Source organism: Monodelphis domestica, chromosome 4 (genome assembly GCF_027887165.1).
Source record: "Monodelphis domestica isolate mMonDom1 chromosome 4, mMonDom1.pri, whole genome shotgun sequence".
NCBI classification, from domain to species: Eukaryota; Metazoa; Chordata; class Mammalia; order Didelphimorphia; family Didelphidae; genus Monodelphis; species Monodelphis domestica.
In genome coordinates, this window is record NC_077230.1 from 90,698,495 (window position 1) to 90,719,956 (window position 21,462).

Sequence of the window (21,462 nt, forward strand, 5' to 3'; positions counted from 1 at the left end):
AAATGGATGGATGGATGGATGGAGGAATAGATAAATAGATTACCTTCATCATTCTGGATATTGCTTGTATATAACTGGCCACGCCATGTAACAGCAGCACACTTTTGACCTGCTCTGCTTGCTGATTAAATATACATACGTCACACACATACACACTAAGTAGAACAATAGATGTAGTATTTGATACAGACAGCATACCTACATGCATACCCACACATACAGATACATAATATTAGACAGGAAATAGGAACTGTATCTAGGTAGCTGTGACATGCTCACAATAAGCTCCCCTTGTTCTGGAACAGATTATTCATGCCTGGGGCTTAATCCATCCGAGGTGGCCCTTTCCTGGCTGCCACTGGAGTAGACACTGAAGCCGCTTCCCTCGGTCCACAGACACATCCTTCAACGGTGACTGGTACAAGCTTGGGGAACATGAACTCATTTTAAAAGCAGTGTGAGCCAAGCATCATTAGGAAGGAGAGCCCACTGCCAAGAGACAATTACATAATGCTCTCTCTCCCAAGCCAAATGGCTCTGGTATTGTCAGATGGTTCTGATTATTCATGTCTCTGCTTCCTCTCCATCTCCTGCCCTCCCTCAAACACAGACACTGTTGATGCAGCTGTTCTGGAGCACATTTCAACTTAAAATGTCAGCAGAACTTTCCGGAAGGTAAACGGCTGCTTGATTTTTTTTTCCCTGTATCCTTTTTACTAGCCTACATTCCTCTAGGGACTGAGGGGGCAGGAAGGCAGGGTGGGTAACGCAGGTCCTGCTAACACGGGCAGAAAGACCACTGGGCTTTGGGGTCAGCAAACCTGTTTTCTAGTCCTCACTCTAAACGTTGTATAGGCAAGCTAGAGGGGTACAGTGACTTCATCCCTTGTGTTTCAGATCCTATATCTGTAAAATAAGGGTGGTGATGGGGTAGCTGGGTGACTCAGTGTATAGAGAGCCAGGCCTAGAGATGGGAGGTCCTAGGTTCAAATCTGACCTCAGATATTCCCTAGCTGTGTGACCCTGGGCAAGTCACTTGACCCCCATTGCCTAGCCCTGACCACTCTTGTGCCTTGGAACCAATATACAAGGTTGATTCTAAGATGGAAGGTAAGGGTTTAAAAAAAATAAGGGTGATGGGCCTGGGGCACCTCCCAACACAGACACACATACATACACACACACATGATCAGATAATTCACTTACTAAGCACCTATTCCATGCAGGGCAACACAGTATAAATAAAGATTAGATCTGGGAGTTAGGAAGAGCTACTTCTTAGGAATGCTGACTTTATGACCTTAGACAAGTCACTGAACCCCTTAGGACCTTCGGAAATGCTCTAAGATAAGGGTTCCTAACTTTTTTTGTGTCCTGGCTCTCTTTGCCAGTGTGGTGAAGTCTGTGAACCCCTTCTCAGGCTAATTTTGTTTCTTTCTTTTAAAAAATCATTACCTTCTGTCTTAGACAGAAGAAATACAAGAGATAGACAATCAGTGACTTGCCCAGGGTCACACATCTAGGAAGTGTCTTAGTTCAAATTTGAAGTCAGGACCTCCCATCTCCAAAGCTGGATCTCTATCCATTGAGCCAACTAGCTGCCTCCAGATTAGTTTTTAAATGCATAAAATAAAATACATAGGAAAATAATTATATTACAATAAAACTCTAATATTTTTCCCATCTAAGATCCAACAAGCCCCTTGTGGGGAGACTTTTTGAACCTCAAGTTAAGAACTAGTGGTTTAAGAACATAAGTTGCTGAGCAAGTTCTAAAATTCACTGATAGTGGACGTTTAGTTACTGACATTCATAGAACACTTTGTGGTTTGCCAAGTTCATATATCCATACATATATGTGTGTATATACACACATATATACACACTTATATTATGTATTATACTATAATACAAAAATATTATATATATATATATATTTGATCCTTACAATAGTCCAGGTAGGTAACTAATGATAGTATTATCCCTGCTTTACAGATGAGGAAACTGAGGTTTAGCATGATTAGGTCTGAGCTTCATTTAATAGTTGAGGAATCCAAGGCTCATGGAGATGAGCCCTCTCCATAATTCTAACATTCTATAACTATATGAAACTATGCCTGGCTTGGCAAATATTCCTGGGCCTCCCAGCCTAGAAAACACCAGCACTCAACAAGAAGAAAAGATAGTTCAAAAGTCATTTTTATTTGTCTTTCGAGTAGTTTTTTTATGTTAGGTTGGAGGATTTCCACCACCCCCACCACTGTCAATTGGCCTTCTTAACTAGTTTTGTTTCCTTTAGGGCTGAAATAGGTTCTCTCATGATGTAGTGAGCTCCCCATCCCCAGGACTGTGTAAGCTGTATGTGGCTACTTGTCAGAGTATTCCTTGGGTAGTTTGGACAAGATGACATAAAAGGGAGACCTTTCTTGTTCCTCCTCCAGATGCTAGTTCCTTTCTCTCTGAGGTTACCTTCCTTCCACGAGCAGAAATTTTTTCATTCTTTGCACTTGTATCCTCAAGTACCTGACATGTAGTAGGTACTCAATAAATTCTTGATTGAATGATCTATTTTACATAGATCTTAGATGTACTTGGTCATCTGCATATTGTTTCTTGTATTAGAATGTAAACTCCTTGAGGGCAGAAATTTTTGCCTTTTTAAAAAAAATGTCAGCTTTAAGCCAAGTGCCTAACAAGTTTATTTTCCTTCCTTCCTTCCTTCCTTCCTTCCTTTCTCCCTCCCTCCCTCCCTCCCTCCCTCCTTTCTTTCTTTCTTTCTCCCTCCCTCCCTCCCTCCCTCCCTCCCTCCCTCCCTTCTTTCTTTCTTTCTTTCTTTCTTTCTTTCTTTCTTTCTTTCTTTCTTTCTTTCTTTCTTTCTTTCTTTCTTTCTTTCTTTCTCTTCTCTTCTTTCTTTCTTTCTTTCTTTCTTTCTTCTTTCTTCTTTCTTTCTTTCTTTCTTTCTTTCTTTCTTTCTTTCTTTCTTTCTTTCTTCTTTCTCTCTCTTTCTCTCTCTCTTTCTCTCTTTTTCTTTCTTTCTTTCTTTCTTTCTTTCTTTCTTTCTTTCTTTCTTTCTTTCTTTCTTTCTTTCTTTCTTTCTTTCTTTCTTTCTTTCTTTCTTTCTTTCTTTCTTTTTCTTCCTTTCTTCCTTCCTTCCTTCCTTTCTTCCTTCCCTCCTTCCTTTCTTCCTTCCCTCCTTCCTTCCCTCCCTCCTTCCTTCCTTCCTTCCTTCCTTCCTTCCTTCCTTCCTTCCTTCCTTCCTTCCTTCCTTCCTTCCTTCCTTCCTTCCTTCCTTCCTTCCTTCTTTCCTTCCTTCTTTCCTCCTTCATTGTCTTAGTAATAACTCTAAGACACAGGGGCAAAGGCTAGGCAACGGGAGTTTAAATGATTTGACCAGAATCACATAGTTAGAAAGTATCTAAGATGCAATTTGGATTCAAGTCCTCCTGACTCCAGGCCTGACTCTTAGTCTACCAAACCACATAGCTCCCCTGCAGTCTCTTAAATGTTCATTGCCTGATTAACTTCTAATGATAAAAGTCTGTAATTTAATAGTTACCAAACATCCCACCTCTTCCAACATTTGCCATTTTGCCCTTTTGTCATTTTAGCCCATGTGTGAGATGTGATCTCAGAATTGTTTTGATTTGCATTTCTTCAGTCAATGGTGATCTTGAGCATTTTTTTCATAAAATTCTCTAGTATGGGAAGGGAAAGAAAGAAGAGTGGGAGCTGCCTGAAAATCTTAATGTAACAAACAAACAAATTAATTAATTTAAAAATATTATAATAATGTTAAAATAATATTAAAATATTAATTTTCATTTCCCGAGGAAATAAAATATCCTCTGAGTAGAGAGAGGAGACAAAAAGGACCCTGTAGTTTCAGAAACTGCCTGACACGAGTATCCAGCCACACATGTTCTGTCTGGTGGCTGTCTGGAAAGAGGAGCATGGGCAGGTAGGGCTGGAAGGCTGGGGAGACCCGAGGGGCTGAGCCCCGGGCTGGGAATTACCTCTTTGTGCTGCAGGCGTCTGGACAGGTTGGGCACTTCTCACAGGTCTCTCCAAAGGCCCCAGGCTTTATGCACTGGCATCGCCCACACGAGCAATACCCTCGTCCGCTGCAGATCTGACCGTCATTGGAGAGGCATGTCTCGGTCTCTGTTGAGCAGTTACAGTTGTCCCCGATGTAGCCAGCATGGCATTTGCACTCCCCACAGTGGCATTCCCCGTGACCTAAAACCAACACACAGGGCACATCAGGGCGCTGACCTTGGCAGGGCTGGGCGACACGAGCGGGCAAGCTGCTTGTCGAAGTTATTCCGCAGCGAGGTGCTCTCCCAAGCATTTCAGAATCCCGATGCTCGGTCCCCCAACTAGAAAGTGAGGTAGTCGAACTACCTGACGCAAAGGGCATCCTAAGCATTCGTTATTAAGTGTCTGCTCTGTGCAAGGTCCTATTCATCCTAAAGTCCCTGCCAATATCCGGCCTTCATCCCTTCCATGCCAATCGCATTGTGGACCGATGATGGAGGAACAGCTTTGCCAGCTCCCTTGGGCTGTCTCGCTCCAGGGAGGCACTTGGCTAATTCAGGATCCCCAAAGGACCTGAACGTGCTGCTTTTCTGACTTTGAACAAATATGAAGCCAGAAGGTAAGGGTTTAAAAAAAAAATTAAGACAGCTCCTAACCTCAAGGAGTTTGCCATCTGAAGAAGGAAGACAATGTACAAAAGAAAGCTAAAAAAATGTGGGGACATGAGGAAGAAAGAACCCGGTGAGGTGGAATAATGATGGTAGAGTCCGACTTAAGGGGTACAGGTTGGTGGGAGAGGAGGAGCTGGTGGGGCTTCTGAGCTATCTTTATATGGAGGCTTTGGGAGGAGTTCTTTGTTTCAGCCCTCCAATCGGAGGACAAAAGCTACTGAGAGAACTGATGAGTGTGAGTACCAAACTGAGAAAGCTTCCCAGCTAGGGCTGGACTGGTCATCTGAGGAACAGCCTCTGTAAATATATAGAGGCTCATCACCCAAGGCTAGCCACTACCTAAGGGGGCTTTTAATTTGGCGCTTTTTCTACAACTACTCATTTCTACATTTCTACAACTACTCATTAAATTTGTTCCTAAGGTGTAGAGGGTCACCATTGGGATCATTGGAGGGATTGCCACATCAAGGAAATTATAGCTCTGGTACAATGAAAATGAAGGGTACGGGGCAGCTTGATGGCTCAATGGATTGAAAGCCAAGTCTGGAGATGGGAGGTCCTGGGTTCAAATGTGGCCTTAGACAATTCCTAATAGTATGACCCTGGGCAAGTCACTTAACCCCCAATACCCAGCTCTTACCACTCTTCTGCCTTGGAACCAAAACACAATATTGATCTAAGATGGAAGGTAAGAATTTGTTGAGGCGAGGGGAGAGAAAGTGAAGGGTGCCAAATATCAGCACAAAAGGTACATAATTTAAATACGTATGTGTGAATCTTCATCTGGTGCCTGATGTGTATTTTTTTTTTCAGCAGCAGATTTTCTCTGTTTGGTTAAGGCTAATTTTAATTAAAAGCTATTTTTGTTCCCTGAGTGTGTCTACTCTAGGGGAGATCAGAGGAGCAGAAGGTGGATTGGGGACAAAAGCCAATCTCCTTGGCATTTTGCTTCCAAGCCAAAAACAAGGCTCTGTCCTGGCAAGAACATGCCAGCATCTGCTATGCAGCCAGCCAAAAAGTGAGTGTGATCCAAAACAGAGCATCAGAATAGAACTCCCCTGTGGCCTTGGTGTCACAGGCAAGAATCAGCAGAGTGATGCTGCCTGACACATGACATGAAGGAGAGTGACCTAAAGGATGGCCAGACTTCAGAGACATCGCTAAAGCCTCCGTCCTATTTCCATACATTTCCTTCTTTTCCCTCCAGGGCTCACAATAAATTATATTCCAGTTGTGTGCTGTGATCAAGGCAATTTACAAATCAACACAGGAGCATATGGCGAACACTCTAGGAGATGGTCAGGGAGCACTTATTTAACTGCTAGGATGCTGGTGCAATGTTTGAGACCCACAGCAAAGAGCCTGCTCTTGCAACCCAGTGGCTACTACCAACTCACATGTAAACCTGTAATTCTAGAAGAGGCTTATCTAAAATGCTTCCTTTTTCTCCATTCTTCTCAACAAGCACCAAAAGCCATGACCTCCTTTTGCAGCATGCCTCCTCTGGCATTCTCCCTCCTCTGACAAATGAGGAAACAGAGGCCCCCCAAAGTTAAATGACCTGCCCATGGTCACAATGGTAGCAAGTCTGAAAGGCAGGAATGGAATCCAACTCTTCTAACTTTAATTCTTATCATTCCTTTATTCGACTTCTTAGCTCTCATGTCCTTAGTTTATGCTTCATGAGAACTCCATTTAAAAATTTTTTTTTAAATATTTTTCCATGTTTACATATTTCTTTTTCTTTCTTTCCCCTCCGCATTCCCAGATCCAACAAGCACTTCCACTGGGTTATAGAAATGTTATCACTTATAACTATGTCCATATTATTCATTTTTGCAAAAAAGCAATCTTAAAAGCAAAACCCCCAATCATATACCCTTATAAACGGATGATAGATAAGTCATTTGATCCTCTGTGTTTCTACTCCCACAGTTCTTTCTCTCCATGTGGATAGCGTTCGTTCTCATAAGTCCCTTGGGATTGTCTTGTATTATCAAACTCCATTACATTGGATTGTTCCACAATGCTTCACTTTCTGTGTATAATGGTCTCTTGGTTCTTCTTGAGAACTCTAATTTTAATTGGTTTTAAAGAATATGCTTTATTATATCAAACCATCCCCCTATTAAAATAACACAAAGCATATGTGGTTTAAAGCCTGTACATATATACACAAACACACACACATATGAATTTGTGTTAAAAAGCAAATGATTGGCATATTGTTGTTGTTCAGTGGTGCCCAACTCTTCATGACCTCATTTGGAGTTTTCTTGGTGAAGATGCTGGAGTGGTTTGTCATTTCCTTTCCAGCTCATTTTATTCATTTCATTTTACTTTGAGCTCCCCCGCCATGCCCACAGGAGCCCCCAGAGCATGAAGGGAATATGTGCCTTGAATGAAAATGGTCTTGTCATTTCAACCCAGTGGCCTGGGACCCAAGGAGACCTGGGCCGCCCCACACCCTGCTTCTCTCCTTCTAGAGGGCTGGGGAAGCAGCCCTGGCTACTCACAGCCAGGATCCAGGAAGGGCAATCAAACATACTCTGTACAGGTGTAGGGGAGAGGAGCCTGGGCAGAGGAATGGTTTCAGATTGTGAAAAAAAAAACTGGGAATACTGTGGAGTTTGTTCCATCCCCAACAAAATTGGAGCCAACAGCCTATAACAAGCACTGGTGGCCCAAAAGGGCCTCAGGCTAGGCCAGTGATGGCAAACCTTTTAGAGACTGAGTGCCTGGCCCCACCCCTTTCCCATCTCCCCAGACTTAGTGCCCTGCCTGCCTGTCCCCAGAGACTTAGTGCTATGCCCCTCCCCCTCCCAAGTGCAGGGAGTGCCTCCCCATAACCCACACAAGGGAGGGAGGAAGTGCTCCCATTGGCTGTTGGGCAGAGGGGTGGAGGATGTGAAAAAATGTTGCCAGGAATGGTGGAGAGGGGGAGGGGAACAGCTCTACCTCAGTTACTCTGCCTTTCTAGTAATAAACTCTGGTGGGAGGGAGGAGGGTAGCCACATGCCCACAGAGAGTGCTCTGTGTGCCATCTTTGGCACCTGTGCCATAGGTTTGTCATCACTGGGCTAGGTCTTCAGCAGTCCATTTTTGCATCATTGAGCTCTAGTTCATATTAAAAATGAGGAACCTGAGGCAAATGGGACTAAGTGACTTGCCAGGGTAACACAGCTAGTAGGTGTCTGAGACTAGATTTGAACTCAGGAAGATGAGTTTTCCTGACTCCAGGCCTAGTGTTCTATCCACTGTGCCTCCAAACCTCCTAGTTGGCATATTATAGATCCTGGTTTTACAGAAGAAAAAGACTTCAGAAACTATCTACTCCAATCCATATCTGAAAAGGAATATATCTGATAAGTGGTGGTCCAGTCTCTATTTAAAGAAATTTTAAACTTATTTAAAATTTTTGTTTAAAAACTTATTATTGGGGGCAGTTAGATGGTTCAGTAGATTGAGAGTCAGGACTAGAGATGGAAGGTTCTGGGTTCAAATCTAACCTCAGATAGATACTTCCTAGCTGTGCAACCTTGGACAAGTCACTTTACCCCTTACCACTCTTTTACCTAAGGACCAATACATACTATTGATTCTAAGATGGAAGGTAAAGGTTTAGAAAAAATTTAAATAGCAGCTTATTATTTAAAAATATGGAAGGACTCACTATTTTCCAATTGTACTACATTCACCAACATTAGCAAAGGAGATATTGGTAAAACAAGACTCTGCTAGTTTCCTTCCCTGGCAGCAATGACAGCCAACACACAACCACTTCTCATGCCTTATTATTTAATAAGCATTTTTCTCCTCTTTTAGCTAGTATTTTATTTAACATTTTTTTTGCATCTGTGTTCATTAAGGATTTTGGTCTATAGTTTTTCTTCTCTGTTTTTGGTGTTTCTTCCTTAGGAATCAATACCATATTTTTATCATAAAAAGAATTAGGCAAGACTCCTTCTTTGTTGATATTGTCAAATAGTTTGTAGAGTATTGGGATTAATTGAGCTTTAATGTTTGATAGAATTCACTTGTGAATTCATCTGCCCCTGGTGATTTTTTTCTTAAGGAGTTCCTTGGTGGTTTGTTCAATTTCCTTTTCTAAAATGGGATTATTTAAATGTTCTATTTCCTCTTCTGTTAATCTAGGCAATTTATATTTTTGTAAATATTTGCTGATTTCACCTTGATTGCCATATTAGGGTTATTGTCATATAATTGGACAAAATAGCTCTTAGTAATTGCCTTAATTTCCTCTTCATTACAGGTGAGATCACCCTTTTCATTTATGATACTGTTAATTTAGTCCTCTTCTTTCCTTTTCTTAATTAGATTAACCAATACTTTATCTATTTTATTCTTTTCAAATACCAGCTCCTAGTCTTATTTATTAGTTCAATAGTTCTCTTACTTTCAATTTTATTAATTTCTCCTTTGATTTTTAGGATTTCCAATTTGGTCTTTATCTTAGGCTTTTAAATTTTTTTTCTAGTTTTTTTAGTTGCATGCCCACTTTGTTAATCTCCTCTTTCTTGTTAATATGGGCACTCAGGGATATAAATTTCCCCCTGAGTATTGCTTTTGCTGTATCCCATAAATTTTGATATGTCATCTCCCCTTTGTCATTCTCTTCAATGAAATTGGTAATTGTTTCTATGATTTGTTCTTTCACCAATCAGTTTTGGAGAATAAGATTATTTAATTTCCAAATAATATTTTTTGCCTCTCCATGTACTCTTACTAATGATAGTTTTTATTGCATTATGATCTGGAAAAGTTGCCCTTATTATTTCTGCTTTTCTGCATTTATTTGGAAGGTTTTCATGTCCTAGTACATGGTCAGTCTTTGTAAATGTACCATGTGCTGCTGAAAAGAAGGTATATTTCCTTTTATCCCTATTTACTTTCCTCCATATATCTATTAACTCTAATTTTTCTAAGATTTCATTTAAATCTCTTCTTTCTTATTTATTTTTTGGTTTGATTCATCTAGATCTGATAGAGGAAGGTTGAGGTCTCCCACTAGTATAGTTTTACTATGTATTTCCTCCTTAAGCTCTAATAGTTTCTCCTTTAAAAATCTGGATGTTACACCATTTGGTGCATACATGTTGAATACTGATCTTTCTTCATTGTCTATACTGCCATTTATCAGGATGTAATTCCTTTTTCTCCTCAATAAATTGAATGGTAGATAGACAAGTATTATTGCCTCATTTTAGAGATGGAGAATAAAGGGGAGCTCCCAATCCCATTCACCACCCAGTGGTAAAACTGAGACTTGAATCTGGTCTTCTCATTACTAATTCCAGGGCTCTTTCCGTGACAGTATTCCAATACTTTGCCATTTTGTTTGACATGTATTTGTATGAAATAAAAACTCCTCCATCACAAATTCCTATTGTAATGCATCATGGTGTGGAAGCAACCCTGTGTTCTAGAAGGCTCTGACAGTGGGGTATAAGCCCTGGAAGGTTCTCACATTCTGGAAAGCCTTTGAGTATGACCCTGGCAAGAAATACCTATTTTCCAACAAGCAGGCTAGCTAAGTATAAAGTGGCCAATAGGCCGGCCACTTAGTAGTGAATTCTTTGGCCATGGAAATCCATAAAATGCTCAATAAAAGTTGATATGTTCTATTTCAAAAGACTATATTGGTGACGAGTGTGGGGTGAATAGGGATTATAAACTATTTCTGTTAGGGGTGGGGTGTTTTGTTATATGTGGGTGGATGGTTGAAGCACTTTCTAAAACCCAGTGCAATGTCATTCTAATGATCAGACTTGCCTGAGACAAGGAAATCTACCTCTCCTTCTTGTTTGCTGAGGTGGAAGACTCTGGGTGTTGATCACTCTCTATACTGTAAGCCTAAAATGGTATGTTAGTTAGTTTGACCAAACTGCTTTTTCTTCCTATTTATTTTTTTGTCTTTGTTATAAGGGATGACTCACCAGGTCAGAGATGGCAAAGGAATATATTTGGGAAAGAATGTGATATAAAAAGAGAAAAATTAAAAATGGTTTTAAAAGAATTCTTTCAACTTGATAACAATATGGCCGTGGTCTTCTCAGGAGACATAAATGTGGGTTGCTCTAATTCCCAGAGCTTAGCTAAGTTAGTGATAATGGTAGGTTGGAAATTAATTCACAATATTTCTGGCAAGGACTAAGGAAGGAGAGACAAAACTGATATGGCATAGCAGGACTGAAATACAAGAGAAGGCAGATTTATTATTTTTTTGCCAAACTAAATAAAACTAGACTCATTTCTTATTCTATATGTATAAGTTACTAATTGATCTGTGGTTTATAATCTGGTCCTTAGTGGACATCTGGTCTAACCTTCTTTAAAGAAGACTCAGAGAAGGACTTGATGCCTAGAGGACTACAGAATTCATTAATTATTGAATCAATAAGGTCAATGAATTTATCAAGTGCCTACTATGTGGCCAAGTACTGTGCCAAGCATAAAAGAAAAAGATGAAGTACTCCATGCCCACAAGGAGCTTACATCTGTTAGGGAGAAATAATACATGTATGATACAGAGAAAATCAGATACCAAATATAGACAAAATAATTACTTCAGGAAGGCCCTAGCAACCAACAGATTCAGGATAGGCTTGTCATTTACTTCCTATTTGACTCGAGTTGAAATCTGAATAAAGTTAGGAATTCTAAGAGTCAGAGGGAAGAAGGAAGTACATTTCAGGCATGGAGGGCAGCCTGTGCAAAGGTTAGTCAGTCAATACTTATTTATTAAGCCTTTCCTATTTTGCAAGGCATGGATAGTTAGGTGGTGCAGTAGATATGAGTTCAAATCTGTTTTCCAATACTTATTAGCTGTGTGACCCTGGGCCAGTCACTTTACCCTGTCTGCTTCAGTTTCCTCATCTGTAAAATAAGCTGGAGAAGGAAATGGCAAATTTTTGCCTAGAAAACCTCAAGTGGGGTCATAAAACAATTGAATAAAAATTTTGCAAGATATATATATACATATATATATATGTGTGTATATATACACAGAGAGAGAGACAGACAGACAGACAGACAGACAGACAGACAGACAGACAGACAGGCAGACAGAAAGAGGGAGGGAGGGACAGAGAGAGAGAAAGAAAGACAGAGAAACAGAGACAAAGAGAGACAGAGAGAAGGAGAGAGACAGAGAAAGACAGAGGCAGAGGCAGAGAAACTATACCTGTGCTCAGGGTACTTACATTTTCACAGGATAGACATTTAAGTAATTGGGCACATACCAAATATATCTAGCGTAGATAGAAAGTGATCTCAGGGGAAAAGGAGCTAGGCAGTCGAGGAATCAATAAAGGCCTTCTGTGAAAGGTGGGATTTTAGCTAGGTCTTGAAGGAAGCTAGAGAAGCTTGGAGTCAAAGATAAGGGGAATCTTTACAAACAAAGGGGACAGCCAGCAAGAAAGGATGAAAAGGAGATGGAGAGAGTGTGAAAAACAAGTAAGCCAATACTGATGGACAGAAGAGTGGATGGAGGAGAGTCAAAGGTGAGAAGGCTGCAAAGGTAAATAATCAATCAATCAATAAACATTTATTAAGCACCTACTATGTGTCAGGCTCTATGCTAAGCAAGGAGAATACAAAAAAAGAGACCAAAGTCAGTCCCTGCCCTCAAGATACTTATAATCTCTTGCCCTCAAGATACTTATAATCTAATATAAGTAGTAAATATATTCAAAGCAAGCTATGCTCTGGATAAATAGGAAATAATTTTTTAAAAAGAAGGAAAACACTGGCATTAAAGGGGTTTGGGGAAGGCTTCCTATAGATGGGATTTATTTGGTACTTCAAGGAAGCCAGGGAGATTAGTAATCAGAGCAAAGGACAGAGGGTGCACAGCCAGAGAAAATGCCTGGATGCAAGAGATAGAGAATTTGTTTCCAAACAGCCAGGAGGCCAGCATCACTAGATTGGAAAGGTGGCAGGAGCTAGGGGATGGCGGACTTTAAATACTAAGCAGAGGACTTTACATATGATCTGACAAGTAATAAGGAAGCACTGGAGTTAACTGAAGAGGAGAAGAGGGACTTCATCTTTGCAATAAAATAAAATATCTTTGAATTTAAAAAAGGTAATTAAAAGAAAAAGAAAAGTCACTTAAGCAGTCAAGTGGAATCTGGAAGACAGTGGCAAAAGGTTTGGAAATCAATTAAAAAGCTATTAAATACCCAGTATGCTGAGGGACAGGTGATTCAGAGACTTTATTCACACTCATTGCAGGAGATGGGCCCCTCCAGCCCTCAAGAGGTGGCCCAGGCTCAACCCAACATCCCCGCAACATTGGAATGTGAGCCTCTTGGAGGTAGGGGCTGTCTGTATTTTTTTTTTAGCTCCGGTTCTTAAAACAGTACTGAGCACATAGTAAGCACCTAATAAAGCTTGTTGACGGCCCACGGGCAGGAGACGAGGCCAGGTCAATCTTGAAGAAGATGGGTTATTCCAGGAATACAAGAGTGGAATTTGGTCCATGGGTAGAAATTGAGGCTGGAGATGTCAGTTTAAAAAAAAAACAACCCAACATACAAAGAACAGTGAATACAATTAAGAAATCACTTGGAGTAGCCCATGGAGTAAACCTGGAAGACAATAAATTCAAAAGAATCTAGAGCCTCAGAAAAGAATGTCCTGGCCACGAGGACTAGAAGAGTAGTTAGAAGAAATGAAACAAGCTATAAAATGGAATAACTAGAGAGAAGAAATTGGCAGAGAGAATTAATACCTTAAGACAGATGATGCTAAAACATAAGCAAGCACTAAATTTAGAGTAGGCCATACAGAAAAATATAATTCTAGGAGACAATAAGGAATATCCATACAAAGCCAAAAGTTGTTGTTGGTTTTTTTTTTTAATACATGGTATGTAGTATCAAGAACAACTGGTGGGACAGCTAGGTGATGTGGTGGATACAGAGCCAGGTCTAGGTATTCAAGGTCCTGGGCTCCATACTTCCTAGCTGTGTGACCGTGGGCAAGTCACCAAACTCCAACTGCCTACCCTTATTGCTCTTCTGCTTTGGAACTGATAGTAAGGTTCAATTCTAAAATAGAAAATAAGGATTAAAAAAAAACCTGGCCTGCAAAACAAGAGATAATCTAAGAATCATATGATTACAAAAGAATGAAGATGAAGCGTGCTATTTATCTCCTTGACAGGGAGGTTATGACTTTAAAATGCAGAGACATATGTTTTTAAATATGGTTAATGTGGGGATTTACTTTGCTAGAATATACAGCTTTACATTGAGGGTTTCTTTTTAAAAAGTCATTGCTCAATTTGGCAGGGGCAAAGAGGGTGAGCAAGAGGAGGAAGTGTATAAAAAAATTTAGCAATAAAAAACCAAAAGCTATTAATAAAATTTTATTTAAAAAAAGAATCACTGGACCATCTAAAAGAAAAAAAAAATAAAAGCTCATAGTTCAAGTCATAATAAATCTGCCCAGACTTTCTACAACTAGACAGCAGAGTTTAAAATAGAAAGAATTCACTAATCGCCTCTTACAAGAAAGCCCAAATGAAATGTCCCAGGAACATTATAGTTAGAATCCAAAGCTTCCAAGAGGTCAAAGAAAAAACAGAGCAGGCACTTTGAAATGATAATATAGGAGTCAAAAGTAACAGAGAAAGTGAAACATATTTAATATAAGCCAGGCTTCCTTAGGAAGCTTACAGACCAGTAGGAGAAAGGAAGAAGCATTTATTAAGTGCCTATTATGTACCAGGGACTGTGCTAAGTGCTCTACAAATATCTCATTTGATCCTGTATAAGTGGGATTTTGAACCCTTGGACTTTATCCCCCAGAAATCCTTCAGTATTTCCCAGAATTCCTCTTCTCTCTCCACCATGCTGCATGGTCACCTTTATATTTAAGTTTGCTGTAGCTCCTCCCTTGGTGAGTTCTCTAGGTTTCTCTAGCTTTTTACTTTCCCTTTGCTTCTAGTTAAATATTAATCAATATTATTAAGTATAATACTTGGAGTGTTGAATATTAATTTTTAAAATTTATAATCCTCAAAACAACTGCAGAAGGTAAGTGCTATTATTATCCCCATTTTAAAATTGGGAATATGGAGGCAGACAGTATCTGCCATACCATCTAGCTGCCATCCTAGCAGGAGGATGAGACACAAAGTTCAAAGACATTACTTAGCATTATTATAAATGTCCATTAGGGAGGTATCTCATGAGTCACCCACAGCCTGCCTGCTCACCAGACATGTTTCTGTATGAAGATGATGGAAGAGGAAGGCTCATCTACCTGAGCCAAGGGTTTTTTCCCTTTTGTTGTTCAGTTGTTTTGGTTGTTTCTGACTCTTTGTACCTCCATTTGGGGTTTTCTTGGCAAAGATACTAGAATAGTTTGTTGTGTCCTTCTTAAGCTCATTTTACAGATGAGGAAACTGAGGCAAACAGGGTTAAATGACTTGACCAGGGTCACCCAGATAGTAAGTGTCCAAGGGCAGATTTGAATTCATGAAGATAAATCTTTCCAACTCCAGGAAGACATTCCGTCCACTGTACCTCCTAGCTCCTCCTTTGCCTAAATAAAACTTTTCTCAATTCTTCCATTAGTGTCTTTCTCTTCCCTTTTGTTAGATCTGGATGGTTATATCAGACAATAGTCAACAGGCAGGATTAGATCAAAATGGCATTGTTTTGGTAGGGGTACACACTCACATTTTGGTAGTTCATAGGTTCTCAGGGCATTGCTAGTTTGAGAAGTGAGTATCCATGACTAAGGCATGCACCGCTTTAATATCCTAGTCAGCCCCCTTGGTTCTGTCTCATCCAAAGCAGAGGAGCTGAGGTTCTGAGTGTCCCAGACATCCACATTCAGAAGTTACAATCTCTCACTCTGAAGCTCTCCGTATCATCCAACAGGTAGGCTTCTGAATGAATGAAAGAATAAGTGCACCAAGCTGGTGTGCTGGCCCTCCTGCAACTCATCAGATGCACAAAATTCCATTATCCATACTGGATCTGTTGCTTTCGAAGGGAAAGTGAGAACCCCACTCAAGCTGCCTGCCTTATAAGACCTGCTATTCTTGGTACTTCCTTTGCCTTCTTAGCATTGCGCAATCTGTCCTTTCCACATCCTCTTAGGTCCTAAATCCAGCCTTGGTGACAACTCAGTCTGGCTTTCTGCTCTTTTCTTGGGGCAAAAGCTTTGCATGTCCTTCTGGGAATATATTTTGCCATGCTCTTTTAGCATTCCTTCCACTTCTTGTATAAATTAGAGAGAGCAAGAAACAAGAGACTTCTAAGCAGCATCCACGATGCTTCCCAGATCTCTGAGGATAATAGGCACTTTAAAGTTTGTAAAGCACTTTACATACATTTTGTGATAGAAGCACAACTATTATCCTGTGAGGTAGGTGCTGCTGGAACTACCACCCCCATTTTGAAGATGACAACCCTAAGGATCCAAGGAACTAACAGATTTGAACTCCAGTTTTTCTGACATCAGATCCAAATTTTTTCTATTATATTGTACTGCCTTTCAGAGAATCACAGCTTAGGAAGGTAGCATAGGCTGCTCCTTGCCACTGAACCGAAGGCAAGCAAACAGGAGAAGTCTGACTCCCAAAGGAATTTTGTTTTTAATTTCATATTGTCTTTCTGAACCAATACAGAACCAATTATATCATTGGAGTAAGATGCTGATGGGGGAAAAAAGCCCTCTTCAGTTATCCCCAACTATCCATGCCCTTCCATTTTTTTTTAAACTTTTACCTTCTGTCTTAGAATTGTCACCAAGTGGCAGTTCTAGGGAAGAAGAGCAGTAAGGACTAGGCAATGGGGTTGTGACTTACTTGCCTGGGGTCCTATAGATAGGAAATATCCGAGTTCAAATTTGAACCCAGGACCTCCCATCTCTGCATCTGGTATTCTATTCACTGAGCCACCTAGCTGCCCCTATGTCCCTCCATTTCTTAAAACCAGACATCAAAATCAGATCTTTCTGGAATCTTTTCATGATTCTGCATGGCTCCAAATTATAGAATATTTCAGACTCTGAAGAGTCAAAATTTTGACTAGTCGCACTACTTTTCAGCCTTTCAGGGCTTACTGAACTTGGCATCATTAACTGGGCACTGCTTCTACTGTGGGGCATAATGAAGACTACAAGCCACGGTCCCTGCACTCGAGAGAGTTTCTTTCAGAAATGATGAACTAAGCCAATAAGAATAATATATTTCTACAGAGCCCTAAGGCTCCCAAAGTGCTTTCTTTACAATATCCCTCTGATGAATCAATAGTGCAAGTATTATTGTATCATTTTACAAGTAAGGACACTGAGACTCAATGACTAAATCAATTTGTTCACGTTTATACAGCTAGTAAGGGTCAGAGCTGAGATTCCATGCTTAGTCCTCGACTCAAAATTCACTGCTCTTTCCATGACACCATACTGCGACATCACAAAATGCAGGCATATATACACACATGCACGCAATGAATGTGATTCTCAGTTCACACCTTTGACATCTTACTAAGCTTTAAACTAGATTTCTTCTCCAATATCTTTATCCCAAGTGCTCTATTTGTCACTTGATCAAACCCAGAATTCTCCCTCTGATACATACATTCAGACCCTGATTCTACAAATGCCCAATTACATTCCTGCCAACAATAATTATCCTAGTGTCTGCTAGTAACCTCTTCCAACTGTTCATTGGTCGAGAGGGCTTTGGAATGATATCATTTATACTCATTGGATGATGATACAGATGCACAGATGCCAACAACTTTGGTGCACCAAAACTGACCCAGTACTGAATGGAATGGAAATGCATCATAAGGTGAGATGAGAAAGCTATGAGTTTAATTCTGGAAGAATTGTCTAGTGGAAGGATCCTGGATTTGCATTAAGGAGATCTGAATTCATAAGCCCTCTTCTCATGACTAGTCCTGTTGCCACATGTCCAACACGACTGCAGCTCCGTGGTCTTTGGCTGTCTGCAAAGCTTTGGCATCCTCTGACCTCTGTAACCTGCCATGGTCAGGTGCACTCCACTCTAGGGTTTGCAAGACTTCTCCATCTGGAGCAAAGAAAGTGCACATAGCATGAAGCCCTTCTCTTGGTTGCAGGAAAGTTGATCCTTTGTGACTGAGCCAAAGTAATAAAAAACATTATGAGGACTTGAATTGTCAACTAGAATTGAAGTTGTGGAAGGAAGGTGGCTTTGCATATCTGTGACAGTCTTTTTCACTGGAGGAAAAGAGGTGGGAAGGAGATCAAATAAAGGCTTGTTAACTGAAAAAAATTAAATTAGTTTTTTATTGAGAAGAGAGTAGTAGTATAGCAAGAGAGAGAGAGACACAGAGAGAGAGAGACAGAAAGAGAGACAGAGAGAGGAGAGAGAGACAGAGAGAGAGAGAGAGAGAGAGACAGAGAGAGAGACACAGAGAGAGAAAGAGAGAGAGAGAGAGAGAGAGAGAGAGAGAGAGAGAGAGAGAGAGAGAGAGAGAGAGAGAGAGAGAGAGAGAGAGAGGAGAGACAGAGAGAGAGAGAGGATACAATTAAGAGACAAGGAGGAAGTTCAAAAAAGCAATAGAAAAGTTGGCAACTAAGTGGCTTGGTGGATTGAGAGCCAGGCCTAAAGACGAGAGGTCACAGGTTCAAATCTGGCCTCAGACACTTCCTAGCTGAGCAAACCCTTATCACTTTTCTACCTTGGAATGAATACACAGTATTGATTTTAAGATGGAAGGGAAGAGGGGAGAGAGAGAGTGAGGGGGGAGGGAGGGAGGGAGGGAAAGAAATGGAAGGATTTGTATGAACTGATGCAGAATAAAATAAGCAGATCCCAGAGAACAATTAAAACCATGACATTAATATTATAGAAACTAACAGTTCTGAAGACTTTTATATAAACTTATGAATGAAATAAACCCCCCTAAAAACAATGTGTAAAAACAAACAACTCTGAAATCTGTGAGAACTATGATCTATCAACATGATTACTGTCTAGGATTCCAGAGGACCAGTGAGGAAAAACATTCTCTACCTCCTGACAGGTGATGAACTCAGATGCAGAATGAGACAGTTTTTTTGAACTCAGCTCATGAGTGAATTTATTCTATTCAGCTATGCACATGTGTTACAAGGAATTTGCTTTTCTTTTTCTTTCTTAATTTTCCCCCATGGAGTGGAGGGTAGGAGGAAAAGAAAATAGATTTTTGTTCATTAAAAAGATAGAACTTTAAAAAAAGGTATGTAGGTAAGCAGAACAACAATGCAACTATCATGTTAAATTTAATGTATATTAGAGAAATAAGGCAGCCAGGTGGCGAAGTGGATAGAATGTTGGGTCTGGGAAGCAAGAAGACTCATCTGCCTGAGTTCAAATCTGGCCTCACACTTACTAGTTAGGTGACCCTGGTCAAGTCACTTAACCTTCTTTGGCTCTGTTTCCTCATCATTAAAGCGAGCTGGAAAAGGAAATGGCAAACTGCTCTAGTACTTTTTCCAAGAAAAGCCCAACTGGCATCCTGATGAGCTGGACTTGATTGAAATGACTCAACAACAAAAAAAGAAACAAGCTGTAAGCCATGGTTTCATATATAATCCTCTTTTTGTCTTTTTTAGACACCAATATTTGTCCATTTTCTAGTTTATATTAAAATTTTCTTTTAAATTCTTCATCAGTGTGTTGGAAATTCACTTGCCTCTCCCTGTCTCCCATGTCCCATGAAGACCTACAGACAAGTTTTGCAATGGTCAGCTAAGGCAGCGCTGGCCACAGTCCATGGGTCAAAGCATGAAGGGAGGATTGGTTTTAAGCCAAGCTTCCAACCTCAGCTCTAAATCCCAAGACAAGCGCTGCGGCCAGATCGCAAAGAGAGGAACCTTTTAAAAGACAGGACAAACTCGAGACGTCGTGGTGTCAAAGCATTTTTGGAGGAGTCCTTTCCACCACTGGCCTCACCAACTGATTTCCCATTCATCAGCGTCAGCTGCCAACTTGCTTCCATTTCATGGGCACTTGGCACTGGGAGGGAAGAAAGTTAGAGGAAAGGTCTTGGGCCTCCAGAAGCCAAAAACTATGCAAAGAGCAGAGAGGGATGGTGGATGAATGCTTCTGCAATGCCCTTTTCTGCTTCTAAAGGAATGTCAGTGTTTCATTTGTTTTGGGGAGGGTGGTGATGTCTGGGGGAGAAACCTCCGTCCCCGTCCCAGATCCCCAGCCCTGTGAACAAGAGGGAAGGATGGCGTGCTGGCAGACGCAGCAACGAGGTAGGTCCCTGCCACCTGTGACTCAGCATGGCGCCCAAAGCCCCACTAGTCTCTTTAGCTCTCTGGAAAAATGCCTAAACCACACAGAAGTGGAAACTCCACGGCATCTCCTCTGACTTCCCCTTCGTCACAGCCAGATTAGAGAGTTGCTCTTTTCAAGCTGGAAAAAAAACAACAAATGAGATTGTTGCCCTTGGTAAAAGAGCAGAGCTGGCATCAGCTCAGTGGCTGCTGAAGCCTTCTCTGTGGACGGAAGGTTTGGGTTAGAATATCGAGTTTTTAGGCCAGACTTACAGCATGGCAGCCAGAACTGTGGCCTGGAGATGGATGGCTGAAAAACAGCAGTATGTTGGCTAGACAAAAGAGCACCCCAGAGCCTAGGGCAGGGCTCCTGTTGGCCAAGGCTTGGAGCTAGTTCGATGAGGACAGCCGGGCCACATGCCTGTTTGGGGCTTGTTTGGGATGGAGACGAATATATGGTGTGGTTTTATTCGCGACTGACCTCATCAAGATAGGAATCGTTTGTCAGCTTTGACCAAGACCATAACCAGCTATGGCTTTCAGGCAATCTGTTCTATCTCTTCGGGCCTTCGTATTGCCAGTTGTTAATGCATTTCCCTCTTTCCTGAAATGACTTTGTATTTACTTTGCATGTACCGTCTATGCAATACATAAAATATTTCCAAAAGAAGCGTAGCACTGTGAGTACAAAGGCAGGAGGACCTGGAATCTCGTCCAGCTTCTGACACTCAGTGGTTGTGTGATTGAGGCAAAGGCCCTCCCTGGGCAGCCATCTATTTCTTGTAGAGAAGATGTCCACCTTCACAAGGAAAGGGAGTTTCTCCACCCAAGAGTTCCTGATATTCATAAACTCAGGTCTAGCACTGTCTTCCATTATTGATTTGCTTATTTGTACACAAGTTGTACAAGTACATAATTTTCCCACCATAGAATAGCTGTTATTCAAAAAGCATTTATTTTTTAACCCTTCCCTTCTGTCTTAGTATCGATTCATTTTTATTTATTAGTTTATTTTTTCAGTTACATGTAGAAACAATCTTTGACACGGGTTTTTTTTTTTGACATTTCAGGATTCAAATTTTCTCCTTCTCTCCTGTCCCTCCACTTCCCTGAGGTGGTAAATAGTTTGATATAGCTTATACTAGTCTTAGTGTCAGTTCTAAGACAGAAGAATGATAAGGGTTTAGGTAATCAGGGTTAAATGACCTGCCTATGGTCCCACACCAAGGAAGTGTCTGAGACTAGATTTGAACCCAGGTCCATCCAACTCTAGGCCTGACTCTATCCATTGAGCCACCCAGTTGCCCCTCATCACAAAACCTTTTTTCTTCCTTGAATTTTATTGATTTTTTCTCCTTCCTAGTCTTCCCTTCTCAAACCCTAATTCCTCATCCAACTCTTCTTTGTGCTTTCCTAGCTTTCCCTCAAAAAATACTTATTAGGCCCCTACTCTGTACTA

At 40.8% G+C, this 21,462-nt stretch overlaps 1 protein-coding gene across 1 annotated transcript in view; it reads right to left on the minus strand.

Annotated features, from left to right (window-relative positions):
* The window catches only part of ITGB5 (integrin subunit beta 5), a 197,869-nt gene that overhangs the window by 24,978 nt on the left and 151,429 nt on the right, over positions 1–21,462 (minus strand). Inside the window, exon 11 of the mRNA XM_007493818.3 lies at positions 4,014–4,236. Within this exon, the coding sequence (XP_007493880.2) occupies positions 4,014–4,236 (223 nt within the window). The remainder of the gene's footprint in view (positions 1–4,013; positions 4,237–21,462) is intronic.